The 25,017-nt window shown below is 42.6% G+C and overlaps 1 protein-coding gene across 1 annotated transcript in view; it reads left to right on the top strand.

Annotated features, from left to right (window-relative positions):
- bmp16 (bone morphogenetic protein 16) overlaps window positions 1–8,524 on the top strand; it is a 10,775-nt gene extending 2,251 nt beyond the window's left edge. Inside the window, exons 2-3 of the mRNA XM_037776297.1 lie at window positions 3,928–4,304; window positions 5,969–8,524. Coding sequence (XP_037632225.1) covers window positions 3,935–4,304; window positions 5,969–7,038 — 1,440 coding nt within the window. The 5' untranslated portion in view covers window positions 3,928–3,934 and the 3' untranslated portion in view covers window positions 7,039–8,524. The remainder of the gene's footprint in view (window positions 1–3,927; window positions 4,305–5,968) is intronic.
- The last annotated feature ends 16,493 nt before the right edge of the window (window positions 8,525–25,017 follow it).

Genomic DNA, 25,017 nt, shown 5'->3' with positions numbered 1-25,017 from the left:
GATAGGGAATGGGGAGGTGATGCAGGGAAGCACAAAAACAGATATTGTTAGCGAGAAATAACAAGAGAAAGTCAGAAAAATATGGGGAATTGATGGATGAATCAAGAGAGGGGACGGGGGAAACAGAAGGGAGAAAAGCAGTTATGACAGCATAGAGAGCAAAGCAAAAGGACAAGGTTCAAGGGATGCAAAGAGGAAGGAGGAAGGGGAAAGGCAGCAGGGTTTGAAATAAACAGATAAAAAGAGAGGCAGCGAGATAGAAGCACGACAAAAACAGGAGTTAGAAACGGACGTCGGGGGTCAGGGGTTTTAATCAGCGAGTTCAGAAAGACACGGGGTAGGCCGGCGACGACACTCGTCTGCCGCGCGCCAGGGTCGCGCCACTGTCTGCTCGGGAGGTCAGGTCACATCTAATATGTCTAATAGGCTGAACTGCACGGGGAGAAGATGCTGATGCTGGAGGCCCCAATCCTTCATCTCACCTTATCGTGGACCCATTCATCATACAGCTCTCCTCTCTTATCCCCAAAGAACATTTGATTAGTCCACGTTCCTGCCAGAGAGAGAAAGAAGACAAAGGGTACAGTGAGGCAGGGATGGTCAGATATAAAAGCAGGAACTGGGGGGGGTGTAATCATAAAAATGTCTGGCTGACTGGAATGAGTCGACATCAGGACGCACGTGACACATAAAGATGCTAAATTAGGCCTGTGCACGGCTTAAATTAGAAGTCATAACACAGACACTCAGGAAGGACGGAGAGGCTGTTTGTATGTCAAAGAGATGTAGGGCAAGCTGGCCTTCGCTCGCAAACCTGTGTCCCTCTGCCTCGTGCGGGCCGCGACACACCCCGAACCTTTGAACCTCCGAGTCACCTGGGTGGTTTTGTAGGTGAGGAAAGTACAGGAGAGAGATGGTGTTGTTGTCCTTAATCTGCTTTACAAGCCTCCACAGAATATGGGAGAGGCCGACCAGCAGCAGCGTCTAATCTGTAATTGTCCTCCGCTCCATTGCCTCAGGTGAAACAGCCCTGGGTGGGGCCGCGAGAGTTTAATGGTTAGCCAGCAACAATCCCACGCTTGCAGGTGGCTTATTTTCCCAGGCCTGCCCTTTGAACCGCGTACCACATGAACAACGCACAGTGCATAAAAATATACACACCTCCACACCTGTGACCTCCTTTTAACCCTTTTTCTGACAGCGTGGTAAGATTAGCGGCCATAACAGTGTCATTATGTGTCCGCTGAGCCGTAAACGCCTCTATTATCTCGCTGTAGAGGGCTTAATCGATCTGCTGGCCCTTAGAGAGGTGAGATAAGGAGATAGAGGAGAGAGATATGTGAATGCTCGGACAAGGAACAAGATAACTAAAGCTCTTCTTTGAGTAAGTGATAGATAGGTGCACTTTCTTTTGAAAAAGGACACATGTCCAGTCAACCCTGGGCGACAATGGGTACATGATTCACTTCTACTCTATTATGTCGCACATTTGCAGTTTAGATTGTCTTGTCTCTGACTGGTCAACAGGTTTTACTCCTTTGCTCTGACCCTTTTACTCCTCACCTCGACCTCTTCGGTTCAAGAGGGACGTTAACTTGCTGGTTTCTAATTACTGGCTCAGTCATTATTAACACCTGCCCTACAGAGGCGCAGGGTGTTAGCCAGGTCGTAGTGGTAATTGCATGACCCCGTGCGGTCATGTTCCCGCACTGAGACTAGTCCATGTAGGGAGAGATAAGCTGATCACTTTGAGTTGAGTCAGCTTAAAGACATTTAACACAGTCAAGTTTAGCTTAAAGGAGCGCTGTTGTGGCATCTGTGGGGTTTCGGTCAGATTTCTGCTTCAGGAATTTGAACGTCGAGTGAATGAAGCAGGTGATGATGTGAATGTGGGTCGAAGGGGAGATCAGGGAATTCATAATACAACACTACAGTTGGGGAAAGCTCACACTTCTACATACTGTAGGTGCAAATAATCCTCACTTTGGAAGAACCCATAGAAGGGAAATTAACCAATAAAGATTCAAGAGCACCGAACGTGCAAACAACAAACAACTGCATATTTGAGCATATCTTTATTAAAAACACACTGATTTTAGTTGAGCAGGGATGGATTGCCAGTAACATGGCATTATCACTGCATGCTCATTATCCTTATGTATTCTGTAATCTGTTTTTCAGCACAAAACACCAATGAAACCAGATCGTCCATCTCTTGTGTCTCCTTAGTTTTCTGCAGAGTTTGGCTGTGGAACAAGGCGTTGCACTGCACACACAAGTTTTATAGTACATGGCATTATGTGACACCTTTGCACACATTGGCACACTTTGTTTCAGGATTTAAAGGACCAGTGTGTAACAATAAGGGGGATCTATTGGCAGAAATTGAATATAATAACAATTAGTATGTTTTCTGTAGTCTATAATCACCTGAAATTTCGAGTCGTTGTGTTTTCATTACCTTAAAATGAGCCATTGAGCGGGTCCTCTTCACGGAGTTTGCCATGTTGCGCCGCCATGTTTCTACAGTGACCCAGAACAGACAAAGCAAACACTGTTACCTTTTCCTGCTTTGGTCAGAGTCGATAACATTACTCGCTCTCGTCGCCGCTGCTCTCTCTCTCTTGCTTCAGCACTCACTTCCCACATACACACACACACACTGTGCACTCTACTCTTACAACAACTGGCTCTAGAGTTTTTGTGTCAGCCACTGTAGCAACCATACACGCACAAGGGAGAAGTTGTAATCTGCAACCTCACCGCTAGATACCGTCAGATCCTACACACTGTTTTTTTAATACTAGCTGCTTGAACAAAGTTTGTTTTAATTATGTTTTATTTGAAATTCAACATCAACATATTGCATATACACAACCTCCAAAGGTCAGTGCATAGCACATATTCAAATTCAAAATTGTGACTTTCCAAAATTTCTATATACAGACAAAGCTCTTCTCTTTCCCTTCGAGAATACACATCAGTGTCAAGGTCCATGTACCTGTATGTCCATATTCTTCTAGTACAATTATCCTCCTGACCTGCAGAAGTCAAAGGTCAATAAGCAATGAGTGCTTGATTGTAATGCTTTTGAACATAGTTGATCCAAAACTAAACAAAGGGTCTTCCCAGCACCAAAGTTCAAAATGCCGGATTTAACCCTGATATCAGACTAAACTGGCAAGTCTTTATAAACAAGCATCAACATTAAACAACAACTACATCAGAGTTATAAATGTTTTCTAAGGGTTGGGTGAATATTGTTGTTAATATGCTGTCAATATCATGTAATTTAAGGGTCAATTTAATTACGCCTTTAAATTAAAAGCTATCTGTCTTGTCCACTCATGCAGACATCGTCACATTCTCCAGTGATTTGAAAAGGAAGGGAGGAGAAAATATCTGTCATTGTGACTGGCCTCTACAACTCCATTACACATCACCAGAGTTCACAGCCTTTGATTAATGCTCGATGTCTTTCAGTCACAGCACTGTGATCTCTTTCACACACAAACACGCAGCATGATTAAATTACAGATAGAGACGGTTTAATTACTCTTGTTTAGATCTCCTAGGATTTATATGGCCCTCTGGAGTAAGAAGCTCGCCATAAATTAGCAGAGGAAAAACACAAAGTGGCACCGTTTCTGCAGCCAGGAGTAACAACCAAACAACTATGTATGGATATGTGGACAGTAAATTCCTTGAACATATGCTACATGAAGGCTGAAGACTAATGAGAAACTAGTGTGTCCAGGAAGGGGAAGACATAAGCATGATATACAGAGTCCTGGAGCATCTCAGAGGGGCGATCTCTTTTGCAAATTTCGTGAAAAGGTTTGAAAGCACCTAAATTTAACCACCACTTCCTCTCTTCTTTTCTCCACCACACCTGTCCTCCCATCATCTCTCCTCACCTCCCTGCAGGTCCACCATGTTCCCTGCTAACCTCCTGCTCCTCATGGTCCTGCTGCTACCTCAAGCCTCATCTGGTCGCCAGGGTGGAGACACCAGCAAGATCGACCATGGCAGGGTGTCCCCCGTGCCTTCCTCCCTGTCGCCCCCACCGGCTGGTTCCCTCCTCCTGGAGCCCAGTCTGGCTCAGACCATCCAGAACCTCCTCCTGAGCCGGCTGGGCCTGCAGTCGCAGCCCGATCCTCGGCCCGGAGTGCCGGTGCCCGGGTACCTCCTGGATCTTTACCGCTTCCACAAGCAGCAGTACCATCTAGTGGAGGACCCTTCGTTTAGCTTCCCCAGCCAGCACATCCAGCAGGCTAACACCGTACGCAGCTTTCACCACAATGGTAACACATCATGACGCCATGCTGTCAGCCTATTTTATTGCAATACAAGAATTCGAATTGTACTTGTTTGGCCTTTGAACTTCTGTTTCACGGAAGCCGTTTGTGCATTCTGTTGAATTCCTTTATTAACCACAGATGAAGTATAAAGATCCTATTTATGGCAGTGGCAGATGTTTGTTGTGACTCACCAACACTGAGTAAGATCCGGCTGGGCGCGCTTAGATAAGATGGGTTGTTTACAGTCCTAAAGTCTTCTTTCAAAACATGTGTGAGAGCAGACTTAGATACACTGAGGGGAAGGTTGTTCTGGACTCTGCACTGCAGCTCTGATCAGGGCTGGGTTAACCTGTTCGGGGACCCCAGGACAAATATTTGCTGTTGGGGCCCCGCTGATCCCCCACCTATCGCCCTGTCAGTCACCTCCAAGTACCAATTAATTCCAGTGCAACCACTTTACAATAACTTTATTAGGATTATGCATTACGTGGGGATAATAAACATGATGAAGCTCTTAAAACTAGATTTTGACACAGAGTCACTGCAGCAGATTTTGAATCACTCAATGCATGTTGGTGTAGGAATGGTTGACCTATTAAGAGCCTCAAATTAAAGAGTTCTTGATTCAGATACAATATATACAATGTACAATTCACAAAAGTACAAATTAATGCATGTAGTGGTTCAATTTACTCAACTTTGAACTCACAGTGTCAATTTGAGATATAGCTTTCTACCCCTGTACCGTGCTTTTGAGATCATTCAAGAAATATCTGGCAAATGACAAATCTTACTAATGTAGCAAGCATTTGTTTGTGTTTCTTGTTAAGTGTAAATAAAACAGGGCTGTCAAATTTAACACGATAATAACGCGTTAATACAAATTTGTTTTAACACAACTAATTTGTTTAAGGCATTAACACAACTTGCGATTTTTAGCTTGTAGCAGGCTCAGTTTTAAAGCTACCATTGGCGATTCTGGTATCATATGAAACTAGAAAACCTATGGAATCCATTGTCATACTAAGCTTATTGCGAAGAAGGCTAAATAACCAGCAAACTTTTGCTAAATGTTGGCGAGGAATAACTGTCATGGTCATTTTCAAAGGGGTCCCTTGACCTCTGATCTCAAGATATGTGAATGAAAATGGGTTCTATGGATACCCACGAGTCTCCCCTTTACAGACATGCCCACTTTATGATCATCACATGCAGTTTGGGGCAAGTCATAGTCAAGTCAGCACACTGACACATTGACAGCTGTTGTTGCCTGTTGGGCTGCAGTTTGCCATGTTATGATTTGAGCATATTTTTTATTCTAAATGCAGTACCTGTAAGGGTTTCTGGATCATATTTATCATTGTTTTGTGTTGTTTATTGATTTCCAATAATAAATATATACATACATTTGCATAAAGCAGGCATATTTGCCCACTCCCATGTTGATAAGATTATTAAACACTTGAAAAATCTCCCTTTACGGTATATTTTGAACAGATAAAAAATGTGTGATTAATTTGCGATTAATCGCGACTACCTATGGACAATCATGCGATTAACAGCGATTAAATATTTTAATCGATTTACAGCCCTAAAATACAACCCAAGTAAGTTTAAACCACACTAAACTCCTGCACCCCCTTTGTTTCTCTTCCTCTTTCTCTTAGAGCCCCTTGGAGACAGTCCCATAGCAGAGGATCGTAAGAGGGTGCACATCTCCTTCAATGTTTCCTCCATCCCTCAGGATGAGAGGGTGCTCTCCGCTGAGCTCCGGCTCCTTCGCAGTGACAGAGCCTCCCTGGGTCCTGGAGCCCACAGACTAAACCTATACCTCACTCAGCACCATGAGGACCCTGTGCCCACCCTGCTGGAGACAAGGTTACTCACCGCTGGCCTCCACAATCATAAAGCAAGTGATTTATGGGAGGCTTTTAGCCTAAGTGCAGAGCTCCTTCATAAGGTCCTTGCTGGGACTGGCAACCTGGGCTTCCTCCTGGAGGTCAGACCTGAGAACAGCACCGTCTCGCTCCCTGACCAGAGCCTCTCCGCTGCTGCAGGTGAGGAGGAGGCAAAGAAATACAAACAGGGACATCTGAGGGTATGCAGGTCCGTGGGTCAGGACGAGCACAGCTGGGCCCAGGAGAGACCCCTCTTGGTGACTTATAGTCATGACGGGCGTGGAGAGCCCTTAGTCAAACATAGCAGGAGGACCCCCAGTGGAGGCCAGAGGATGAGAGGGAGAAAAGGGACAAAAGAGAGGGCGAGGAGCAGCAGCAAGGGCCGCAACAGAGACCAAGAAAAAACAAAAAAACGGGGGTATACAGTGCCGGGCTGGGGGGGTGATAAAGGAGGTGTCAGTTGGAGCGAACGTGGAAGGGTGAAAAGAAATGGTGGTCGTGCTGCGAAACTGAAACGCCTTTCCCGTAACAGATGCCGCCGCCACCCTCTATATGTAGATTTCAACGATGTAGGCTGGCACAAGTGGATCATTGCGCCCAGCGGCTACGACGCCTTCTTCTGCCTGGGGGAGTGTCGCTTTCCTCTGGCCGACCACATGAACTCCTCCAGCCACGCCATGGTGCAAACTCTGGTGAACTCTGTGAATGGAGCAGTGCCCCGGGCCTGCTGCGTCCCCACCTCCCTCAGCCCCATCGCCCTGCTCTACCTGGATCCTCAAGACCGAGTGGTGCTGAAGAATTACCAGGACATGGTGGTGGAGGGCTGCGGCTGCCGGTAGTGGGCTGGAGAGCTGACCTAGAGAACGCTAGACGTGGATGGAGGAACAACGAGGGAATAGGAGAAAGACGGAAGCGTGAAAGGGCAGATGGTGGGAAGAAGAGACTGTAGAAGCCAGCTAACTGCAAACAGACATGGAGACTGATGGAGACAAATGTAACAGCGTAAGAATGATGAGGGAGATATAGCAGCTAAATCGTCATTAAGAGGAGCAAGAAAAAGGGTCAGACATAGAAAGAGAAAGAAAAAGAGTGAGAGAAACAGACATAATCTGCCACACAACAGGATACATGATTAGACAGTGAGGCTAAGGAAGCAGAAATATGGTCAACACAGATATACTGCCAGGAATTACTTTTCACGTTTTCCCATTTAGCGACGATGCAGCTGTTTACACCATCAACCGTCAGGCTACGTGTTCTCTCACGAGAGGCCAGCGCTTTAACATCAGATGGCGTCTATTCTATATCCCAGTATTGCCACTCATCTCACTCTCACACGACTGTCTGACAGGAACATGCACATGTGTTTAGCAGCCGAAATGGTCACACGATCTAAGCTCTGGAGCAGAATCCTGTAACTTCCCGATGGACTTTCTGATGATCTGATGATCAACAGCATTAGCAATACGACGATGGCACTAGCACGGCATCTAAACTTTGTGTGACAGTGTTGTTTCTGCAGTATTTGAACCAAGAAGTAGGGTGCATCTGTTTTTACGAACGTTAATATAATGACAGACCGTCCCCGTACAAGCACCCTTACATCACAAGCTATTTAAAACCACAACAATAATGCTGAGGAACTATTATGCTATTGTTTGAATGTACTGCTATCACTATTATTTAAAAAAAGAGACTTTTTTTGTACATTTATTTTGCAGACGTGAAGAAAACCCAAGTGATGGTTGTCTTGTGATTATACATAATTCCACTGAATGGCAATTCTAACTTAAAAAGACACATTATGTATTTAAATAACAGCAATATGGTGTATTTAATCTTGAAAATATTTAAGATACCTGCACTCAACGGAGCATACAGCAAAACTGAAAGCCTGCCGTCCACATGAAGTAAGTTATGGTAGCTTTACATCCGTACAAATGTTCAGTGTCTGTGTCACTTCCACTTCCCGCCTTATCATTGCACACATTTTGGTGTCCTACACATGATAGCAGACATAAGTGATGTTGCCTTTAAAAGCTCAACTAACAAGTCAAGTGAAAGCTCTGTGTATTGTAGCTACTGAAGTGTGTAACAACAGGTGTCTTTGCTAGTTGTGTCTGCATGTGTCAAGATAAAAAAAAAGGAGGACCGACGTTTAAACTGGGACTTTAGTGCCTTTCAAACAGGGGCTTTAAAAGTGTTCTCTGCTGAGCTTAGTAATTGTTTTTCAGTGTTGCATTTTTCTCTCTAAGTGGAAACATTTAAGCAACAGCTTGTAAAATGTTTGACAATATACCTCTAATAAACAAAGCAAACAGCAAACTGTCACGTGACTTTTCTTTTGCATCAACCATGTTCTCCTTTTTTCTTTTTCTAGGGCCTGAGTGCATGAAAAAAGCGTTACATACATACATTGTTCTTCAGCTTACAATGGAATTATTGCTATGTTCAGGAAGAAAAAAGGAAGCCAGAAGTCCCACAGATTTGTGTATATAATACTGTAGCTAAGGAAGTAGCTTCACATTCTCACATCGAAACAGCTGCGAGGTTTAAGGGAAATGTCTTATCTCCACCGAACATCCTTGCTGCCAAAACCAGTGAACCGCTGTATCACTTCACACTGAGCACATGTTTCTGATCCCAGATATCACTCACGGAGGCGGAAAGACAGAAAGAAGGAAAATGTAGAATAAGATGGAGGAGCAAACGTTGCCACCCTTGGCTGCAGGTCATTCCTCAATGCAGGGGTCAAAGCGACTCAACAGCGTCTTCGACCTCTACATTCCTGCGTGTTTGAGAAGACGAGGGCCCTGCCCTCTGCAGCCACCGCCAGATGGACCAGCTCACTGCAACTCACAGGTGAGTAAAACCCACAACCGGTGAGGGGAAGGTGTGATTTGGTTTGTGCGAGGAGGTAAGGAGCAGAAAGAAGTGCTTTACGTAACTTATTAATGTCCAACAAGCAAGTACAGCAGCTGGGATGAATGTAAACATTCAAAATAAATTCCTTCTTCTGTTTTCTTTGCTACTACTTCCAGTGGGCAACTCCAGGGTCTGAAAAGTGAAGCCAATGCTGAAGTGCCTTAAACTTGCATTCTTTCTAACAGCCAGCAGGGGGCGACTCCTCTGGCTGCAAAAAGCCCAAAAAGTCTGGTTGTGTAGAAGTCTATGAGAAAATGACCCTACTTCTCCCTTGATTTATTACCTCAGTAAACATGGTAAACATGAGTTTATGGTCTCAATCGCTAGTTTCAAGTCTTCTTCAATACAGCATGATGTTTATTTAGTAAATTATGGTCCCATTTAGAGTCAAATAGACCGTAAAGCAGGGTATACTTTAGGGCGTGGCTACCTTATGATTGACAGGTTGCTACCACGGCGTTGTCCAGTCTGGGAGTTGTCCACTTTTTTGTCTTAGAACTTTAACCCTTTGACAGTGTGTTTTCAGTTCATGAAAGTTAATTATAACCTTTTTGGTTGCCTAAAAATGTCTTATTCAACGTTCGGTTGAACTTAGCTCCACCCTCTCGTGTCATATCTGGTTGCAAACAACCAAGATGGTGACATCCAAAAATCAAGATGGCAACGGCTAAAATGCTGAACTTGAGGCTTCAAAACGGCAGTCCACAGACCAATGAGTGACGTCATGATGACTATGTCCTACTACGACTACTTCCCAGGAATATATCACTCTTTTCCCAGGATTCCCAGCATTTACTGGCATAAATGAAGGTCTGATTTTAAACAGAACTGTAAGTAATCATTAAATGATGTTTATTGTAATCTTATAATGTTGTTCTTTTATATTCTTTAGATGATGTGGTGGTAGATCAACACATGAAGCTCAGCGTAAGTTCAATCAGGAAGACTATCTTCATGCTGCATTCATTCAATTCTGTCTCTCTCTTTCTCCTCTCGCTTTTTCTTCATCAGCTGATTATCGAAATCATCGCGCCCTCCTCCACCCCATTCATCTCCAGTCATCATATCCTGTGCCCAGGTTGAGCTCATCAGAAGTCCACTCCTCATCACATCCAGATCTTCAGCATTCTCTTCATCTCATCACCACGACCACCAGCATCTAGACTCCATAGGTAGGTCTATTCTATTACTACTTCATCACCCCCTTAAAATATTAGATATTTCAATAGGCTCCATTCGCCAAAGACTGTTGACCAGTTGTTCACAATTAAATATTTTCTACTCAAAATGAAGTTTCTCCTGATTGAAATACTGTTAAAGGTGCATTATCGTTCAGGTGGTTGTAACACCAGGACAACAGTCTGCATTGGATGTCCACCTGTTGAATGCCACGTTGTACTCATACTCTGATTTGGGTATGAAGGCCTGTATGTCCAGCCCGTTCTCATTCCCAGGGCGTCGTCGTATGATAAACTCTCAGAGAAAGTGCGCCAGGAGTTTGGTGACATAGTTTAAAGAGCAAAAAGACACACACCGGGCGGACGGGAGGGGTGGTGGATGGGCCAAATAAACACACGGCTTTCATCCATTCCGCGTTCACAACGTTCAGTGTCATTTTTACTGTACAAAAGGTAGTAGTTTTAAGCCTAACCATGTAGTTTTTTCCTAAACCTAACTACAGTGGTTTAGTTGCCTGAACCTAAAGTGACACCAAGGGGCGTGACACAGCGGCAGTATGTGACAAGTTGGGATGAGAATGAGTTCGCATATCCTGCCTTCTTAGTTTTTGTTTAGAGATTTTGAGTTCTATTTCGTTATATACATTCTGTCACACATCTGGATCGTAAGCTGTCAGTTTAGCATGAAAAGTAGCTGGCTGCATACAGCTGGAACTCTCTAAACTTCCTTTCCCTGCATATTTCACCTTTCAACACTTGTCAGGAGCTACACTGGTAGGTGTGTGTATGAAGAGAAAAACAGAGCAAAGAAAGTGTACTGTAGAGGCAGATAAAGGCATATAAGATGTTTTATATAATATCAGATTTACAGATGGTGTGTGCCTCTGCTTCTCTACAGAGCTCTGTATATGTGCCAGTATGTTTCATCTCATGGGCTGTAGCACATCGTGGTTCACTTAGTAGTTGACTGATAACCTCTGGCCTTTTTCCTCCATGACCCGTTATTCACTCTTTCAACTTCAATCCATTCCTTATTCTACCTTTCCTGACTCATCCATCTCTCTCATCCTCTAGCTTCCCCTCAGCAAAAAATCACAGCTTCTTCAACCTCGTTCTTATCTCAGCCTATTTGTCAATCACCTGCCCATCCTGACACAGTTTTTGCTTCTAAACCTTGTTCCTCTTTCAACCTGACCCATCAACTCATTCGTCTCCCAGGTGCTAGATTAGAAACAGTTGTTAAACCGTTCATTTGTCCCTCATGATGAAGTGAGTGGAGTGATTATTGATAAGCCCCAACCTGTTAGTTCATTGTGCTGCTGATTGGATTATAAAAACATTCACTGATATATGAAATGTCGCTGATCCGGCACCTTACATTAAAGGAAAAATTGTAGTTTGCTACAACATGGGTATCATATTTGTTTATAGGGGATTGTTCAAAGCCTGTGTGATTGTCTGATTTGTGTTCCTTGATTGTTTTTGCCATATTAGTACTGAAAGGAATGATGGCACAATCTACAAAAATAAGGTTGCATGAAACAAAATATCCCTTTAACATCTTCAATCCCAGAATCCTGCTGGTGCTCCAGTCATTACAAACTCATGCTGTGCAGCTAAAGTTTGTTTAAACCAACAAAAGTTTATTAAAAATTCTAGAGGAGATCCTGAAGTTACCAAAGTTATTAAGTATTTCAGGCTGAATTTTGAGGAAATTTGTACAAAATGATGCTCAAGACATCAAGAATATTTCTATTCAATGGAGTGGTGCAGCCTTAAAAAACATGGATTTTAATATTTGCTCTGTGTAAATAGCTTCAATCAAGAGCTGGAACAAGCTGATAAAGTATAAATGTGAACATTTTTACAACATTAAAGCTGTTTTGAAGTGATTAATATCACAGATATTGTGCACAACATGTATTCTGACTTCTTTAAAATTGCAGTGATGGTCTCAAAGGCAGCATACATGTACTTCAGTTTCTTATTTCCTTGTTGTGTTTCGGAGTCAGTAAATTGTGCAGTTCTAACTCATCACACTTTGACCTCTCCCTTTATTAAAGCTGTACGCTGCCTCTATCTCATATCTACCTTTGAAACACGTTTTTTCTCTCCTTCTTTCCCTCACAGGTGCTTTGGTTATGAATTCTTAAGGGTGAGGTTGAGAAGCACAAAGACAGGATATGACCAGGCTTATCTTGTCAGGTGTGGAGTCTGTTTGAGGCGGCCTTGACCCAGTCAGCCGTGAGGAACACCTTCCCTCAGTCCATAAATCATGAAGGAGGGTTATGGAGGAGCAGTAGAGGGTTACTCCAAGTGAGAGGGCCGCTCGGACACATGGCTGCTGTGCTTCTGACCAGGTGTCTGGATTTATCTGTGATGAAGACCAGATAAGCAGGAGGGAGTACAAATGCCTCACAATACAGAGAGTTCTCACACAAGGAGTGGATTAGGTCTATCAGGGGTTTTTAGATATAGTAATTACAACCAGAGTACTGTTCACAACAATAGTGCAGACGTAGCTGAGGTCATTACAAACTCATGCTGTGCGGCTAATCTTTGTTCAAACTCATAGAAGTTTATTTCAAATTCTAGAGTAGATTCTGAATTTTTACAAAGTTATTAAATATTTAAGGCTGAGTTTTGAAGAGATTTGTAAAAAAAAGGTGCTCAAGACATCTATAATATTCTCATACCTCATACTGAGGACAACTGAGCATCCTCTTAAGGAATTTTTTAACTTTCCACCAAAGAAATTTTCCCCACTCTGAATTTCCGTTTCAAATTTTATTTTATAATGATCTCCTAAATGTTACTCAACATAGAAATGCAAGTCTCCTAGAAAACAATCCTGTAGTTTATGTAATGTTGATGATGGCAGAGCGTGCTAAACACTACTATGAGCCTTGGTCACCGTTGCTATGGAGAGTAAGACGGTCTAAGGTGCAAATCGATGCTACTGTATAGCAAATATACAACACTTTATCTCGAATGGGAACAAAACACGTCGCCACTGTTGCAGAATTCATCCAAAATTGACCCATAATCCAAAACTGAATTAATGTAAAGTATAATTTTTAAAATTAGTTTTCTCAACAGTGTTATGTTTATCTATAACAGAAGATAGATATATATCAGAATCTTGAGAATTTCTATTTGATTCGTGTACTTAGACAGAAATTTCCTTTTTTTCGTGATGCTCAGCACGACTTTCAACGACGTATTTTTTGTGCGTTTTCCTATGAATGTCCAGCAATACATGACACAAGTATCAATTTCTGCTCCAGCCTTTTCAAGATAAAACTACTTAGTTAGCTTTAGGAAAATATCTAACTACTACGCAGTTTGGGTTAAAATAACACTGGAAGTGGCAAAACTTGAGTATGGAGGTAAGTATGGAAGTTACGTGACAAAAACTACTTACAGTAGGTTCAGGAAAAGATTGTGATTTGGGTTAAAGTAACTCCGAAAGTGCTGTAACTTAAGTAAGGAGGTTACGTGACAAATAAATCAACGTTAACTGGTTTCACAGAGACATGAACATCGGTCTCCTGGGTGAAAGTCCTGTGTTTTTTAACCCACCCATCCACCCCAATCTCCTCCCTATATGGCGTTCGCTGCTCTCTATACTTCCTGGTTCACAATTACGTGGATTACATAAGAATTAATTTTGTGCTGACCATCACGGAAAAATATGAAATTTGTGTCTATGTACACAAATCAATACATGAACGTGTACATACACGATACATACACAAACTGCTGTGCGACTGGGCTGTATAAACACCAATTTGACAGTTTGACTCTTTGAGGCTTTAAAAATCTATAATTTCTGTATGATTGTAGAAGGTAATTTGTTGATTGGTTGTTAAGAACTCCAAAATCCCAGAAACAACACTGAGGACATGACGTGGACCAGGGTCCAGCTCTTCATGTCAAGATTTTAAAATGTGTCAGCAAACAGTGCTGCACAAGTAGTATCATATACCAGCAACAACAACAGCTCAACAGAGAGATGTCATATTGCTTCCTGGTTGACTGCAGTGCGGCCTCGGTGTGGACGGGTTTCATCAGGGCTGGCCTGCCAGTCTTTCCACCCACACTGACAGAGCTGACAGAACCGAGGTGAGCCACAGACTCAGGCAGCCTCATCCGTCCCTGGTGTCCCCTGCAGACTGACAGCCTGCTCTACAGTGCTCCCTCCCTGACTGTTGGACTCACTGCTGGGTCAACCGTTCAGCCCACCCACTGCACATATATAACATTTAATGATACCTGTCTGAAGCACGTCTTGGATTACTACTTATTTATATTTCAATATGATGACTTAATAAACTATGAATTTGACAATTTGTGTAGAAGAACACACTAATACTTAGACAGAATGGCTTAGACATTTGGACAGTGCAGGTTTTTTAAACCGCAATTATAAATAAAAGCCCAGATGACAGTGATATACCAGCAACAGCAGTACCAGGGCATCACAAATACTGCCGGGGTCACGGACCCTTAAAGGCATCAAAAATATTCCCTTTTGGACATCAGAAACAGTTTTCAATCATGCTAACCCCTTAAGTACACTAAATTGCAGGTTGATACATATAGTGTGTCACACAATAAAATGATAGTGTCCCAAATCACTGTAGCAGATGTGGATGTATCTACCAGTTGTGTGCTGCTGCTGCTGAGTTGGTGGTTTCAGTCTGGAACACACAAAACAGATAGCGAGGGTTTTGGGTTTCACCTGCAAGCTTCAAAGACAGACTCATGCTGAAACCGAATGAGCAGAACTGGACCTCTGCGTCGCAGAGTGAGGCAAGTGCAGCACGTTGATATGCTGGGAAGGCCGACCGGAAGCAGACGTGTCACGAGCCAGATCCCTGACCCCTGAAGTCAGGGAGGGCTGCTGTGTCCGTCTGTCTCTCCAAGTGTAGCTATGTCTCTTTTTCTCCGACTCATGTGTGCTTGATGTAGCAGTGCAGAGGTTGCATAAGGACCAGCTGTTGTCCTAAATTCATCCTTGTCAGTCGTCTCTGCCTGAAATATACCAGATAGCATCTTTATCAACCAGTTTAAAGTATGTAACAGTCTGTATACTGTGCACCTCCACTCTTTTCCATCCTCCTCTGCCGTCTGTCCATCTCTTCAATTATGTTTTCATCTCATCTCCATCCTCCCTCCTCCCATTCCCTTACAGCTTAACGATGAAAAATTATGTTTTTACAGGTGTCTCACAATGCGGATGCTGTCCCTGCTTGAATGGGAATTGCATTCATTCCTTCCCTCCTCTCTGCTACCTTCTCTCACCGCCTCTGACTTTTTCTCTCGGCGTTCAAGGCATGCGTTCAGGGAAATATATACCACTGGAGTCGACAAGAGGGAGGGGATGTTGTAAGTTCAGTTTTAATTAGACCTGTGCTGCGGAGTCTGCAGGGTCCCCCGCAACATTTACCTCTTAATCCTCCTCTGGAGCAGCCAACGTTAAAGTTTATTTATGGTTCATTACAGCTTGGGTGTATTTCAATAGTTTAGGCCATCATTTCTATCTATCCATCCATTATCCGTAACCGCTTATCCCATTCGGGGTCGCAGGGGTGCTGCAGCCGATCCCAGCTGACCTTGGGCAAAGGCGGGTTTCACCCTGGACAGGTCGCCAGACTATGAGGACAGGACGAGACAGACAACCATTCACTCTCACATTCACACCTATGGGCAATTTAGAGTCAACAATTAACCTGCATGTCTTTGGACTGTGTCAGTTCATGAAAGTTAATTGTAACATTTTGGTCAGGTGACTACGTACACTTCTTATATATAGTCTATGAATCTTTCAGCAATTAACTCAGTAAGTAAAATGTTATTATTACCGACTAAAATTATAGACAAAACTACCAAATGAATACTCAAATTAATAAATTGGAATTATTTTTAATTAAAAAAAAAATATATATATATATATATAAAATTAAAAATCACTCAATCTGTGTCCTTAGTGTCCTCCATTGCTCAAATCCCAAAGCCCAGACCAGCGGGGTAACAGCAGTGTAAACATCCATCACTGATAGCTGTTGATGAGCCAACAGACAAGAGACGAACAGAGAGGAGGGGACAGAATGACTGAAACACAGCCTGTAAAGAAAAAGAGAGAGAAACATAAGGAGGAACCAAGTGATGAAGGGAAGAGAGAGATGGCGAGGGAGAAAGACAGGAGCTGGTGGACAGCTGTTGGTCTGTTTACTACGAGGATATCACTCTTCTCCAGATGTTTAACAGCACACAGAGGAAGAGAGAGAGAGAGAGAGAGAGGAGGGCAGGGGCGAAGGAGAGAGAGCAGCAGAAGGATGTGAGTGATTGGATTTTTTGGTGGCGGTTGCCAGGTTGGACTCATCATGGTGTGTTTTATGACTTGCATATTCAAAGTGCTACGTGGTCGGCAACCAGGAGTCAGTAGTAGGAATGCCCTGTCACGGGACAACACAGGAAACAAACACCAGGCTCAACAATGACTAACCACATCCCCCTAAATCACCCCAAGAAGGAAAAAGAAATCAATGAAAAGTGAAAATGTGTGGATATGATCTGTTAACCTATAAGTAATTAACTCCTGTCCTCATGCAGAAAAATGGTGCTTTATTTCTTCTCACACGTCCACATGTACCTCTAATCTCGGGCTATATTTCCAGGCTTTGTGATCTGGGGGATTTTTCTGGCAGTGGCCTCTTTGTTTCTTCTTGTGTAGCGTGTCAGGAGGAAGAGGCTTAAACCACAGGATTTGGGTTTGCTGTTAAATTCTGCCGAGTGAGATTAACTCCTGTGCGAGCACATCCGCTGAATCTGAGGGAGCTGTCAGTGTATTTCAATGTAGCCACTGTCTGACACTGAGTCTACCTCCTAGCGGGCAACAAGAGGGAGGAAGCAGGAGGGAAATCAAGGAAGAGAGTGACAAGAGGAGGAAATGAGTTAAAAAGCAAAGTGGGGCCTTAAATGTATTAGTTTCACAAGCATGAGAGGTGAATGTAATCCCTCTTTATCCTGTATCAGAGCCATATAACACAGCCGTAACACACTTTTGGCAGAGCTTATATAACAGGGAAAGTCAGTGGACTAACAATGTGTCATATAAAAGGAAGGCCATTGAACATGAATGATCACTATGGGTGATATTCTTAAAAAAGAAAAGAAAATCCCCCCTTTACATCCTTTCACATAGGCTGCTTTTCACAAGGTTATTTTTCATTATACTTTTTCTCAGTTCCAGACGCCTACAGTACATTGCAATTGCACATGTGTTTGAGTCTGAAAACAGGGCTGATAACAGGCACATGAATAACTAGGGCCCATCACCAAGCGGCAGCAGTACATGATGCTCCTGAGATGCATTAACACAGGCCGCAGCCTTTCCAACCTCCCTCCAAAAAAGTAAGAGGAGGAAAAGAAAAACTGAGACAGGGAGAGGGGGAAAGAAAGAGAGAGGAGGGAGAAGGCCTGGCATAAAGATTAGATTAGCACTTTAAAACATCTGTGAACTCGTCCGGCCCAAGCTACGCTTCCCCACAGATTTGGGCCTGATCTCACATTTTCTTTCCTCCACCTCCCCTCCCCTGCTCTCAACCGCTCCTTCCTCCACCCTCATCCCCCTTTTTTGTGGTTTGTCTTCTCTGTTTGTTCTGTCATTGGCCTTTTAGTTTGAGGCTAAGGATGGTGTTGTTTTATCGTTTTCGTTTTTTTTTATTAGTGTAGCGTGCTTAAGCCACTGTGCTCCACCGTCCTCTAAGTGAGTCTTATATTTCTGAATTTCCAGAGCTGTACGTTTACAATAATAAGACCTGACAAAAGCTATTCACTTGGCGAAATATCAGATGCAGCTACCAGTTTTGTTACAAAAACACAGTATGAGTCTCTCTCTCTTCGAAACGTGGCGACGTTTACTTGTGATTGAATACAGCGGCAGTCGGAGTCCTAGAGTGGTAAATACTACACTGACCAACCTGGAAGCGATATTACGAATCCTAGCGAAGGCATGACAAACCCTACTCTGTCTCAGACTACTCTAACTCTGATCGGCTTACTGTGATATTCTTACCCTAACCCTAACTAATCTCACTCCTCATGCCTAAGCCTAACCAATCCAACCAATGAAGGCAGTGAGTACTAGCCAATCAGAGGCAGAGAAGGGTTGGTAATTTAGCAATCTGGAAAGTGAAAGTGCAGCGCAACCCCCTTGTTTTTTTACTCAATCTTTATTTATGTTTTCCAGACAGGGACCTCTTGAGGCTGTGTGAATAATGACTCTCAGAAATAGCATGCCATATTAAGGCCAGGGAGGGTACGCTTTAAAGTAAGTTGTTCATAAAACGTGTCGTACAAACACATCTGAAGGCTAATGTGTTCATAAACCACACTTGAAGAAGGGGCGGGATATGATAATTGTTCAAATGGAAATAATGTTGCACACTTCCTCGAAGGCATTCATGGTGTGAGGAGTAGGCTAACAGAAGAGAGCTTGAGAGACGTTCAAAACCTGCTTACTTGCTAACCTCGATACACCAGTGGCCTATTGTAGTGGGCGTGAATGTTGGATTGACGCTTTCGGAAAGTCACAGAAATTGTAAGACGCCGCGATTCCAATTTCAGAAAGGTGTGGGAGCAGGGGGATTCAGGCATTCTTTACAACCCAAAGGTTGAAGCATACTAACCCCTTTATAGCGCCAAAAACCCTCTTAGGGTTTTAGGATTAGGGATGTTTGGGTCAACAAATCCAATTTTGCCATATGAACATCTGTTCTGATGTGGTTCCTTGTTTCTGTATGTCTCTTACTTTCTTTTTTAACAAATAGGACATCAGTGCCGATCTGAAATATGAGGTAGAGCTTAATGATGAATTCTTAGTATGCATAGTATGTCCGCTCATATGTGTTTCCTATAAAGCGCTGCAGCATCAACACTCCCACCTTCCCAGAGTTTTGTTTATTTAAGGCTCGATAATGTGCGTTACATTAAACACCCTCCTCTAGCCAATCCATCTCTGCAAGTGATGGCAAGGGACGACATGCCTCCTAATTCTGTTCACATCACCATTATATGCATCCACTGGGAAGAAAGCACTGGCCTGGTATGGAGGAAAAGGGTTTCCTCCGTTCCTTTCCCCTTTAGCTATGAGCTTGTTTCCAGCAGCACTGAGCTGTAACTCCAAAGGGAGGAAGGGTGGGAACAGTATGAGACAAAGCGATGGAAAGACTGATATATACCCTCTAATCTCCACTGGTGGGCTGCTAAAGACTCAATTATTCTGTCTGAAAATCGAGAGATGAGCTGAGACTCCTGAGGGACCTCAGGAATGCCAATCCAAAACCACAAACTTACTTAATTATTGTGTATTCTTAAATGAACTGTATGATATCTAAATAAATCTTTGCTGGCACGCCCAAAAACTCTCTAAAATGTAAATTGTTCCTTTAAAATAACTATTCAGTGATGTCCAGCATACTTGTAAAAAGCAGAAAAGGGAATCCAACACTGAAGTGCAGAATTAGCTTTTTTCATTAGTGTCTTTTTTTTTGGGCCTTTCCAAAACCCAAAACACAAGAGCAACAATGCACACTTTAATAGGCTGCAAAAAAATAAGCACAACTACAAGCCAAGTACACCTTTCTCTATGCCTATAAGGCAAGAATACTTAATTATATTTTTCTTAAGTATATATTGATCAAAAGATTAAGTCCAAGATAGGCCTATAAGCCAAGTATACTTTTCTGTATACATGAGCCAAGCACACTTTTCTGTATACTTGCCAGTATGAGCCAAGTATACTTATGTATACTTTTGTTAAGTATATGTCTGATAAGTACATAAAAAGTAAACTGAAAGTATACTCTCTTGTTTTAAGTTTAAAAGAAGTTTATTAATAGCACACTTGATAAACTTCTTTAAATAGAATAAACTGTGTGTTTGTTTGCTTTATAAAGCTGCAATTATTAGCAGACTTTAGAGCACCATACCAACTACCTTCAGTAAGTTAGATAATACCTTGGTTCACGACTGGCACATAAACTGTGTAGTGTTTCCTCAGTGTGTGGAAGCTGGTCTGGATGTTATCAGAGTTTAGTCTAGCATTAGCGGTGTTGTCCTACTGGATTTTGGGAAGTTTATACTCCAGCAACCTCAGCCAACATTACCCAAGATAACACATCTGTCCTCATCCTAAAAGCCTTTTCTCTTGTAATGTGAAACGTAAAGTGAAAAATAGGCTACTGTTTGATAATATGAACAAGTAGGTATGCAGCCAAAGGGCTGTTAGAACAAAATAACAGTCTGATCTTATGACTGTCATTATCATACTTATATGAGCTATAATGTTCAACACGAAAATACAAGAACAATTCAGTTTTTTTAATTTCTTGTGTATGACTTCTTCATCGATCATCAATAGTGAGGATTTTTTATTGCCTTAGCTTTAGCCTCAGTCAGCCTTTTTGCATTGTATAATGTATGTAGCCATCAAGTATATATCTAAGACAAATTTTACAGGATTCTCATTTTGAAACGAGTCAGCTGGAAATAATAAAAAGTCAGCCAGAGATGCTTTTTTCAAACAACTCATAGAGCAAACATGACCTTAAAGAAACAGTGTGTAACATTTAGGGGGATCTATTGGCAGAAATGGAATATGATATTAAAAAGTTTGTTTTCTTTACTGTATAATCACCTGAAAATAAGAATCGTGATGTTTTTTCGTTAAAATTAGCCATTTATATCTACAAAGGGTGCGAGTCCTCTTCACGGAGCCGGCCGACCATGTTTCTACAGTAGATCAAAATGACGTCGGCCACATAGTTCTCCTACACACTTGGCTTGGGAGAAGTTTCAGTTGGTTGCAATTTGCAACCTCACCTCTAGATGCTGCCAAATCCTACACACTGCACCTTTAATTAGCTAGCAAGCTATAGCTGATCAAATCTGCTAGCAACAGTTGTTATTTGAGCCATAAAAATCAAGGTTTGTCCACTAAAAATGAGAAACATACATTTTGTCTGAAATCAAGGGCCCATTGTTTTAAGAATAACAAAGCATTTTGTAATGTATCTGCCACCATTATCGTTGTAAACTGTATACGCTGTGCTAGAACAGGAAGCTTGATAGTCATAGAAACAGTAGCTAAGGGGGCGGAGCTTAGCGAATGATCATTTGCCAGGTACAAGTGGCTGTTTGTGGCTGGCCGCTCTAAAAATAATGTTTTTGTTGAAACACGATATTCTTCATGGTCTGCTGTAAAACTCCTCTCATTTCTTTAACTGATGTATTATTTCCTCTCTCTACCTTTCTCTGGCTGCACGAAAACACAAACTTTAATTCAAAATCCAGACAATTTCACCATCAACCAGATGTCCGGCTGAGATCCGTGGTTTACTGGAAGCATGTACCCTTCTTTAAATAAAAACAAGCCGCCACATGGTCCTGCAGATTCCCAAAACTTGGTCTGAGTCAAGATCAGGTGTGTGCGTGAGTGTGTGAATGTGTGTGTGTGTGTGAGAGAGAAAGAGAGAGAGAGTGTGTTTGAGTGTGTTGGGATGCTATGTACCTCACATTTGGCAGATTGTGGCAACAGCTAGTAGGAAGGAAGAGAAGTGAGGCCAGCAAGAGGCCATGGAGCATTTCCATCTGAGCGCTTACGGGGACATCAACAAAGTCTGTTGTAATAACAATGAGCACTATAGCAGGTGTCCGTATTATACTTGTTTTGAAGATGTCTGGCAAAAATCGTTACAAACTTCTTCCTTAATATGAAATAGCATTATGTTTTATAGGGGGAGAGAGAGAGATTGTGGTTTGGTCACAGCACAGAAACACCAAAAACATGTTATATAAACATCACACACACTCCATTTGAATTAATTTATTCAGGAAGTAGCTCAGGAACCGGAGGCTCAGAGGTTTGACTGTATTAAATCATAGACAATGGTAACCACAGCAGGAGAGAACGTGAGTATATACAGACACATACAGTGTACAGCTAAAGCATAAATAACAAGAATATTAGGAAAACCAGCTAATCAGACAGGAAAATCATTGGCATGCCAGTGTACAAAATGCTGCTGTTTGTATTAGGGTTCATAAAAATCAGTCAACTATGGGCTATTTAAATGTGAATCAAAGACGATGTTTGAAACGACCACAATGCCATAATTGTCGTGGATGGTCTCACAGGTATACGGGTGCCTGCAGTTGTTTTATTGTTGACTGATGTCATATGTATATGCTCTGATGAGCACCTCATGCTGTTTTGTTAGTCTATTAGTTGTAAGTAGTCTGTAAGTTGTAAGACATGAGGTGATTCTTTGCCTTTTCTACCACTGAGGAGTGCCGTCTTTTTCCTGACTTTATTACGTGATAACAAACACGTTGCACTTACTTTTCAGAATGCACATTTCACTGAGTTATCCATTCCAACATAAACATAGTAATAATACCACATTTACATTGGTAATGTGTACCAGCAGTGATCAGGCCACATGCAATTTCAGGAGTACCAAAAATACCAAGCACAACTAGGCTATTACATACATCTGGAGGTAGAGGTGGAGGACAGGGGATGTACAGGGCTAGATAAAATGTCAACAGTATATGTCACACATAAGTGGTGTACATCAAGTTATTCTAGTAATAAATCATAAATAAAAATGTATTAATTAAAGGTACTGTTTGTAGCTTCTTACACTTACACTCTTATAAATCATTGCGGGTCGGTGTCCCATGCATGCTCGTGTGTGGCTACGCTGTTCCAACACAAACTACACGGAAGCACCAAAACTGCAAAGTTATATCTAGTGAACCCCGTCTTGCAAAACAGTGTCCACTAATCCTGCTCCAGCCGTGTCCAGCTGTGTTGATCAATGCTCGTTCATGTCTATGTAGAGCGAGCACAAGCGCGAGTGCGCGCAACAGGACGCTGACTTTCGTTGACTTAACGGCCACAGGTGTCACTGTTAACAAGCAATTTTTGATTCTTACATAGAGTCCCTTTAATTAATAATAAAAAAAAAAATCGAAAAATGGTCTCACTATATGAAATGGCTACTATGGGGACTAACATCATCACACATGAATACAATTGGACTCGTTGGATCCACAAGAGTCTCAGCTTTCCAGCCATGCCCAATTTATGTAATTCCAAGACTGTTTAGGGACCCCAGTATGCAGAAATATTCAAATATAACATTTTAGAATGGGCGAAAATAACACATTTATACTGCGTGCAAATAATGCCATGATTTTTGCCCATTTTTGCATGTGATTAGCTTAAAGTGGACATGGCTGTAAAGGGGAGACTCGTTAATACCCCTAGAATCCATTTTTATTCACATATCTTGAAGGTCAGAGGTCAAGGGACCCCTGTGAAAATGGCCAAGCCAGTTTTTAGCGTCCTTCCCGACACGCTAGCATGCATGGTTGGTACCGTGACGCAAAATGATTCCTCAGGGTTTCTTTATTCATATGATGCCAGTATCTTCACTCTAGCTTTAAAACTGAGCCCATTACAACCTCTGAAAGACTGAATAGCGGCCAGGCCAGCAGGCGTGGTCACTATTCTGGTGGATTTTTAAGAGGATAAATGTGGGCTGAAATTTTTTTTTCCACAGTTCAGGGGTCCAGAGGGGGGTCCAGGATTAATCTTACAGGGACACTGGCCCCCTCTAACCCCCCAGGTATCGCCCCTGGACCAGCAGGCAACATCTCAGGGTCTTGCCAAGCTACAATTGACCATTCAACACTACAACACTTTCCTCTGTCCAGTGGCCCTTCCGTCCGTCCCTCTGTCCCCTCAGCCCCCTTCCAGCACAATAACATAAATCACAGGCCAGTTTGTAGCCAGAATGAGAAAAACAAGCCTGAAGCTACGAGAGCATCTGTTCTTCCCTCTGAAACACACAAACATACACAGACATGCACGTAAACAAACACAAGCCTGAGAACGGCCTTGAGCTGTCAGCACAGGGGCCTGAATGCTGCAACAGGTTATTTTTATACATATCGACAGGCAGGGAGGGACAGACCTGAGGCGTCGTGAGGTCCACATGGGAGAGGGAAGGAAGGATGAAATCGTGGAAGAGCAGGAAAATGCAGATGGAGAAGAGGAAGCAAAAACTGAGCAAGAGCAGGAAAGAAAACACAAGCACACAGGCCATTATGATAAAGGAGGGAGATATTCCAAAAAGCAGCTTCATGATCTCCGTGTATCAGAGTATGTGTAGCAGAGGAAACAGTAAAAAGACCACTAGCAAGTCGTCTTGACAGTGCTGACCTCTGTTTGAGTGTAAACCGTTCCACAACAGAGGAATGGTTTGTGGACAGTCACAGGTTTGCCATTTGTCGTTTTTAATTGGTTGTCAATCTCCAGAGGGCGGGTCTTACAGTACGTAATATGAGACTGCCAGAGGTAGCGAGAGTAAAGGCCATGGACGTATTAAGAGAGCTGGTTACGACGCCGCCATTCAGCCTTGCTGCCAATTTGCAGTATTTCAAAAATAATTTTCCCCATAGACCACCATTATAAAAGAGTCGTCTGTAAATCTGTTTGCACAACACCACCAAGTGCAAACTATTTATTTAAAACTAAACTTTTTAATATTTGCATGACAACATCCCAATTTAAAGTTTGTGGGGCAATATCATCCGATGGTAACCTGACCTGCCAGATGGTTTGTTACACAGAATCAT

The sequence above is a fragment of the Sebastes umbrosus genome, chromosome 7 (genome assembly GCF_015220745.1).
Source record: "Sebastes umbrosus isolate fSebUmb1 chromosome 7, fSebUmb1.pri, whole genome shotgun sequence".
Lineage (NCBI taxonomy): Eukaryota > Metazoa > Chordata > Actinopteri > Perciformes > Sebastidae > Sebastes > Sebastes umbrosus.
This window is presented reverse-complemented; position numbering and strand designations above follow the sequence as displayed.